We start from the raw sequence: 7605 nt of genomic DNA, 5'->3' as shown, positions 1-7605 counted from the left end.
TCTATTATATATTTTTTATCTAGCTTTTTTATGCTACTTTACTGTTATTATATACAGCTTACCTGTCTTGTGGTCTTAATGTCAAAAATAGAAAGATGTCTTGGAAAAATTATTTCACCTCTGGTGCCAATAGACAGCTGGCCCACAAGTTTTGGTAGAACTACCATTCTTGGAAAATTGTAAACAAAAAAATATGAAAATGTCTGTTTTCTAAGAAAAAAATAATATTGACTACGACTTTTGCCTGTAATGGCGTCGATCGGACTGAAAGAATGACAGATAGTAAAAATAAATTACGATGCAGACATCAACCAAATTCAGTCCTATGTCTTTATTGCTAACAGATTTATTTGCCCTTACATTAAGAACTACTACATCGTCACATCATCAGTTTTATTTACACCTCGAGACTTGGAGATTTCAAGTCCCTAGACTACGGTGGTACTCTTGTGGGTCGAGGGGGAGGGGGAGGGGGGAATGACTAGACTAGTGTCCGTGGACTAGGGGGCGAGCTCGGCAGCGACCTCCTACATGACGACGTTGTCGCGGAGCTCCTGGCCTCCGTCGGGCTGGGCGTCGGCTCTGCGAAGAGAGGAGTGCGATTAGCGACGGGTATCACGAGCCCACGAGCGAGCTCGTGCGTAAGGTTGGAAATTTCCAAAATTTTCCGAAAATTTTTCAAAATTTTCCGGAAAATTTCTGAAACAATCACGATAATTTCCTGCAAATAGCAGAAAATTTCGGAAGTCTGGGGAATTTTCCATTTTCCCTGGAAATTTCCCGGAAACTTTCCAGGGATTCCAATCACACTCGTGCACGCGTTACTCACGTGTACATATCCTTCCTCGGCGGCCGGAAAATGGACTTGGGGCAGTCCCGGAAGTAGGGCCAGCACTCGCCGTCGCCCGCGCCGGCGCGCTCGGCCTGCACGTACTCGGGCAGCAGGACGGCGAAGGGCGACTTGCTGGCCGTGAGGAAGAGGCGCAGCATCTCGCCGAGCACGCCGAGGCTGCGCAGGGACTCGGCCGAGCGGCCGTGCACCTCGCAGATGGCGCGCAGCAAGCACGCCTTGCCGTCCATGCCGAAGTTGTCGAGCAGGTCCTCGACGACGGCGTACAGCAGCGCCCTGCGGCCAAAACGGGTGGACATTGGCGGCGGCGACGTCGGGGAGCAGGGCCACACAACAGTCGACGGCGGCGTCTTCGTCTTACCTCTCGCCGCCGTGCAGGTTGAGCCCCGGCGGCTGCTGCGGCACGGGCGCTGGCGACCCGGCCTCCCGGGTCGTCCTGCGGTGCGACAGCAGCTCCCCGATGTAGTCGGCCACCACCTCGCCGGCCGTCCGCGACAGCGAGCGGCCCAGGATGGCGGGCAGCACGCCGTAAGGGTTCTCGTTGTCCGTCAGGCCCAGCTTGTCGAACACGACTGCAACAACAACAGCAACAGGTCAAGGTCGTTTCCGGCGCGTAAGGTTAGTTAAAAACCCGATTTTTTTCCCGGAAAAAGTACAACAAACTTTTCCAGAAGAAAATAGAAAACATTCCCAGAAAAAAAATAAAAATAAAACTCTTTACAAAAATTTTGCGAGATTACGAAAAAAAATTATCCAAAGTACTCTATGGGAAGAACAAAATTCCTATTCCGACGCAAGACTGCGCTGGGCTGCTGCCGCACTCACTGGTGAAGGGCAGGCTGATGGACATGTTGGAGAGGAAGCCGTCGGGCGGGTAGCGCACGAAGGGCATGCTGATGGTGGGCGTGATGGTCAGGGCGGTGCCCGGCGGCAGCGCGAGCCGACCGTCGTTGGTCACCCAGAGGAGGCGCTTCTGTCGCGAGTGCGCCGCGTCGTGCCCCTGCTGCTGACCCTGCTGCTGTTGCTGTTGCTCACGGTGGTCGCCGCCGACGCTCGCCGCGAGCCCCGCGACCACCAGGACCAGCGCCAGTGTCCGGGCCATGGCGGCGGCCGGCACGTCCAGTCTGCAACAAACCGGGAAACACCAATGATGCGGAGGTTCAGTGCGAGCGTTTCAGTACACCAGGAAGTAGTGTCCTCGCCAGTCGCCCGGCGGTGTCCTGCGGCTGAGGCGCGAGGACGCACGCTGGACGCCGCCGGGGAGGTAGGCAACGCATGACGCTTCGCTGCGGGGCGGTGGCCCGGCCGCCGACCGTGGGCGCATCGCGCAGGCAAGAGACGGGAACCGGCGCTCGCTCCTATCGGCTACCTGCCGCCGGTCCTGACGCTGGCGACAAGCCGCCTCTCTCACACCTCTTCATAATAATATTTTATGATGTATACATTTAACCGACATGCATGCCAAGGAGGGCGCCCCGACCGACCGGGGCGCTCAGTCCCCCCGCTCTTCCCCGCCCGGCCCCTCCCCTCCCCTTCCCGATCCCGTTCACAATTACACACCAGGAGCTTTTCGCCAAAATTATACGACTGTCCCTCCTCGCTAAAGTACCGGGACCGGGTTATTCGTTTGGCGCAGATTGGTCGTCTGATCACGTTGAGGAAATATGTATGGAGCGCGGCTTCATCTTTGGACGGTGGGATTGAGCGAGGGGGGGGGGGGGCACCCCCCCAGACAACGCCACCGTTCCGGCAGTTGTCGGCACCCGTCCCCCGGGTTGCAGACGCCATACATAAGGTATTCTCGTCCTAACCCAGTCCCCCCAGGTGGGTTTGCGGGTGCCCGCCGGGCCGCCGGTCGAGACGACGCCTCCGGCGCCGGTCGGAACGTCGTCGCCATTCTCATTCTGTTTGGTATTGTTCGTAACCCCCTGGCCCCCCTCCCCTCCCCTCCCCTGCCACTGCCGCACAGGTGCCCCCTTGACATGTTTCCAATTTGTCCCATCGGCCGAAGAAGCGGCTGACGCGATGGAGGGCCGTCCGGGAGCCGCGCCCGCGAAGGACTCGGACAGACAGACACACGCACATACACACACACACAGACCGGCTCGACGATTCCCTCGCAAAACACTGCTCCCCCTGCCGCTAGTCCATCTTCTTTGACATGCCGGCGGACGGGAGCTCGGCATGTCGTCGTCGGCGTGGCCGAGCCAAACGTAAATAATGTAGGTCGTTTTGGCCACGTCCATTTTTTCTTGTCGAGTTGACGTCATATCACGCGGGCCATTAAAGTCTTGATCTTTCATCATATTTTTGAAAATCGGTTTGGTTTTGAGATTTTCTTTTACTTTACACAATCAGCGTAAAATTCTAAGACAAATATAATGTCCCAGTTCTGCCCATGACCGTGATCGGTAGCCTAGTAATGGAGAGCTACTAGACAGACGCTATCTGTGCATCGCGATCACACCAGCCAGTTGCAGCAGCAGCAGCAGCGGACGTACGCTAAGGAAGAAGGAAACGGGCATATGTTAACGTTTACGCAAGATTGATGTCAATCTGTTCACCTAATGGTCATCAATCTTACGTCAAACTGACGTGCCTGCCATCATTTCTCACCCAGATAACGCATCAAGGAGCTAGATCAACGCCGTCGCCAAGATCGACGCCGCCGCGGCCTGCCTAGGGCCGCTGGGCTGGGGCGAGCTGGAGAGGCTGCCACCTGCAGCCAGGGGGGCGACGACGACGACGCTGGCCTGGAATTCCCCCGCCGCCGCACCGAGTGACGCAGGAGGCAAACTCCAGGAGACGAGCCGGCTCGCGGGCTGCGCGCGCGCGCGAGCGCGCATTCTCCTGCTGCTGCTCCTCGTCCGCACCACACCGGCGCACTGCTTGGGCTGCTGCTGCTTGATGTTTAATGGATGGCGGGCATGTGTCGCGGCGGGCGGGCGGGCGGGCGGTACACCCGGAACACCTGGAACACCCGGAACACCGGGAACACGCCGTCCGGGAAGGCGACCCACAGAGTGTGCGCGACTGTAACGGTATCGAACGGACGTCGTCGTCATCGTCGTCCAAGAAGAGCGAAACGGGCGCGTATCGTCGGCGAGTCCATGTGTTCGAGATTCGAGACGTTGCAGGTGGACGGAGCTCGGCCCACAGACCGTCCTGGGGCCGGCGCGCTTCCGTACTGCTGATGAGTGTTTACTATTTCAGCAAACATCGCTTTTCCCCTACAGCAATCTTTATAGAACTTTTTCTTTTGCTTGTCTGGGTAACTTTGCTACGACCCCACCACCCCGATAGCGAACTTATCGTTTGCACGGGCCGCGTGTCCGAGTAGTGTCCCATCCCAAGCCCAGCATACAGTGGCAGAGCCCCGCCGGACTGGCGACGCGCCAGGCCCGCCGCCGCCGGCGACCCGGCGCGGGGACAGCACGGCGGCGGCCCCGCGGTGCTGGTGGACGCGCAGGCCCGCCGCCGGGACAGCCCGGCGGCCGCTGTCCGCCGGGCTAGTGGACAGCACAGCGCCCTGTCCTCCAGGCGGGCTCTCGTATCCCCGTTAGATTCATTACTGATTCACACTCCAATCTGGACACGCACTCCCCGGCGACGCGACGGCGGCGCGCCGCGCTCACGCCCGCGTATAGTAGTGCATCAGCCGAGCGCGGCGAGGGAGCCTCCCATGGAGGTCATCGCGGAGGTGTGTGGCCACAACAACGACACCGACGGCGGCGGGTGCGCGCGTGTACGCCGTCCAGCGCGAACAGCGCCCGTACGGGCCTGCTCGCCGGGCCGGGGCCGGGCCGTCCCGAGCGGTGTGGGCGGGCGAGCGCGTGTGTGCTGAGCTCTGCGTTATTGTTTATATCGTGAACTACTTTGCGGGGAGCGGTGAGAGAGGGAGAGAGAGCCGGGTCGTTCCGGTCGGTTCCGGTGCACTGCGAGGTCGTCACCGACGTCATTCCCTTTGGCGCGTCGTCGATCTTAGTGCCGCCCACCCCCCACACACACACTTTTCTCGCACATGAGTACCGTTGCGGCGAAAAGCACGTCACCCGAAGAATATGGCTTACTCCCCCCGCTCGCAATCGAACAGCTCGGGGGTACTTCTCGCGGAAAGGCGCGTTTTTCTGTTCTCCTTTTCTGCAGCGACCGGCTTCACCGCGTGTGCAGTCGCGCGTGTGCGGGGGTCGCGAACCCACGCGCGGGGCCGCGAGGCGCCGCGGTCAGCGAGGGTAGGCAAACCCGCGCGACACGCCGGCTCTGCGGTACAGCATGACCAATTGGGTGGGCGGGCCGGGCTGGGGCGGGGGCCCATTGGCAGAGCAGGGATCACGCGCAAGATATACTATGTGACGCATCTTGCACCCACCCATCCTCTGCTTTCTGAACTAAATTTCGATTTTATATCGCGACCCGCTACACTCAAACGGTTTGAGCCGAAGACCGCCTTCTCTTTGGGTCAAAAGAAATGTTTGGATCCGATAACGTAACATCCCATAGTGAATGGCGGCAAGCAGGTCGACGTGGTCCCGCTGCTGATCGTGCTGGAGCCTGGCCCGGCGGGGGGGGGGGGGGTGCTCGTTGGTATCTGTCTGTCCGCACGGCGCGATGGGCAACTCAACCGGTTAGGCTGCATCCGCGACAGGGCGAGGTGGGGCGGGGCGCGGCGCGGCGGAACACCAGAGCGATGTCAACCTTCCTTCCCGAAAGCCCTCTGGTGCTGTTGCCCCCACAGCGCTTCACTCCGGGTACAATCGCCCTTTGCTTCCTCCAACAGTCGCCGCTCCCACCGCGTCGGTGCGGCACAAAATAGTTAGCCGAGGGGTCCTTCACTCAAAAAAATCAGTGTACACCCTTCGAAAAAATAACGAAAACATCACAAAAAATCATTAAAACATCATGAAAAAATCATGAAAAAATCATGGAAAAAACATGAAAAAATCATAAAAAAATCATGAAAAGTGAGACAAAAATCAACGAAAAGTCAGAAAAAATCAGAAAAATCAGCAAAATTAGCAAAATATGAAAAAATCAAGAAAAACAGAAAAATCGGTGTACACTAGCATTTATAGTGAAGGACCCCTCGTAGTTAGCCCCTGCACGCCTTCATCAGCTCGCGTGCCACGCGCCGCCGCCGCCAGATCCGGGGAGAAGATGCTGCTTATCCGGGCGACGCACACTCATCTTGTAATGCGAGCCGGCTGATGGAGCGGCGTGGAAGCCCGTAAACGACCCTGGCAGACGACGACGGCGGCCCCGAACGACTGGCTGCTCGACGTCAATCGATGAGGACCAAGTACCTTCCGCGCCGCCGTGGAGCCCCAGATAGAGTCCGTCGGGGGATCATAAAACGTCATCATTAATTAAGTCATTTTTTTATAAACCGAAATGTATCCACATTCCGGTTTTGAGCCGGTTGTGTGTCGGGGACTGGTGCGCTTATTACTTTGTCGGCCCAGCCAGTCGTGGGACGTTCACACGTTCCCGAACAAATTTTGAAATGCACAATTAAAGGAACGAAAACGCTACGCGAATAGATGGTTGAACAGTTTCGATTTACAGTTTGGTGGATTTGAACTTGTTGCCTTTGTTTCTGGACAGTGTCCTTTCTCGGGCCGCCAGGTGGGCTCGGGTGGGCATGGTGGGCAGGCCGGTGGCAAGCCTTGCGCGCGTGCCTCCAGTGTGTCGCTGAGCCCATGCCATGAGGGGAAAGGGGAGGGGGGGGGGGGGGCAAGCCCTTTAAGGGACGAACGACCTGACCGGAAATACCGAGCGTCGAACGTTAGGCCCAGTGGTCGAAAGCCGCGAAATTGTCACACTGCCCAGTCACAACGTGCTTTGTCTTGTTTTTTTCCTTCGTCCTATTGTCAATATGTTTCACGCTACAGTAACATACAAATTAGTTGTAGATAGAGTGTAGGTATATTTCCAATAATAGGGATCCTGTTACACGGCAGCCTGTCTCTAGAACCCCCCTTCCCCACTCTTCACGCACACTTTATTTTCCCCATAAACCGTCTCTCTCTCTCTTTTTCTCTCTGGTTTGAACGCTTGTGTGGATTGTATGTAAAGGGGCCACCACCACAGTCTACACAACACCGATGCGCTGCGGGCCGGTCTGGGGCGGAGGGGACCACGACGGGTCAGCCGACTTCCTCGCGCGCTCTAGGCGTCGTCTAGCCGGCGCGCGCACTTGCGCCCTTCGAGTGTGACGCGCGTCGCACCGGGGCCTAAGGTGAGGAGAAGGGGACGACACTACTTAGAAAGTGGTCCTGGGCTTAACCTCTCTTCTTGTCCGAATCGCACCACAGGCTGTTTGTGTGTGTGTGTGTGTGCGCGCGCGCGCATGTGTGAGTGAGTGGTGAGCAGTGTTGTGTGCCCTTTCCCCCCTGCAGCTAGGGTTGGAAATTTCCAAAATTTTCCGGAAAATAACGGAAAACTTCCAAAGTTTGGGAAACTTTAAATTTTCCCCCAGAAATTTTACCGTCTTTTCCTGAAATTTTCCGGAAACTTTCCAGGGCTTCGAACCCTTACCTGCAGCAGAGGAATAATGGTTCAACGAAACAGTGTTCACAGTGTTAATGACGCTAACGCCAACACCCCCGCTTCCTCTTCCAGGCACGGCGGGGACACGCAGTTTTCCGTGTGGCGCTGCGGCCGCGAAAGGGATCGCTATCGAGCAGGGCACGCGGTGCACCCGACATACCCAGCAGCAGGACCCCAACAACAACAAGCCGGTCACACAATGCTCCCCC

The 7605-nt window shown here is 57.5% G+C and overlaps 2 protein-coding genes across 2 annotated transcripts in view; one reads left to right on the top strand and one right to left on the bottom strand.

Annotated features, from left to right (window-relative positions):
* LOC113202712 (protein mono-ADP-ribosyltransferase PARP16) overlaps nucleotides 1-320 on the top strand; it is a gene marked incomplete in the record, with an annotated part of 18030 nt that extends 17710 nt beyond the window's left edge. The window contains 1 exon segment of the mRNA XM_052275990.1: nucleotides 81-320.
* LOC113202713 (uncharacterized) lies at nucleotides 317-2242 on the bottom strand. Its single transcript, XM_052275999.1, has 4 exons — nucleotides 1676-2242; nucleotides 1212-1422; nucleotides 830-1126; nucleotides 317-582 (listed from the first exon to the last, which is right to left on the bottom strand). Exons 1-4 carry the CDS (start codon nucleotides 1950-1952, stop codon nucleotides 528-530), a joined length of 840 nt encoding a protein of 279 aa, XP_052131959.1. The 5' UTR covers nucleotides 1953-2242; the 3' UTR covers nucleotides 317-527.
* Between the last annotated feature and the right edge of the window lie 5363 nt (nucleotides 2243-7605).

This window comes from Frankliniella occidentalis, unplaced genomic scaffold (assembly GCF_000697945.3).
Source record: "Frankliniella occidentalis isolate FOCC.00 unplaced genomic scaffold, Focc_3.1 Scaffold9, whole genome shotgun sequence".
Classification (NCBI taxonomy): Eukaryota; Metazoa; Arthropoda; class Insecta; order Thysanoptera; family Thripidae; genus Frankliniella; species Frankliniella occidentalis.
This window is presented reverse-complemented; position numbering and strand designations above follow the sequence as displayed.

What these genes read in the sequence shown, in the direction of transcription:
- LOC113202713 (XM_052275999.1), bottom strand. Translation starts at nt 1,952, where the DNA reads ATGGCCCGGACACTGGCGCTGGTCCTGGTGGTCGCGGGGCTCGCGGCG. An exon ending in AACCTGCACGGCGGCGAGAG is followed by an intron (nt 1,127 to 1,211) that starts GTAAGACGAAGA and finishes TTTTGGCCGCAG; the next exon opens with GGCGCTGCTGTACGCCGTCG. An exon ending in CCGAGGAAGGATATGTACAC is followed by an intron (nt 583 to 829) that starts GTGAGTAACGCG and finishes CTCTCTTCGCAG; the next exon opens with AGCCGACGCCCAGCCCGACG.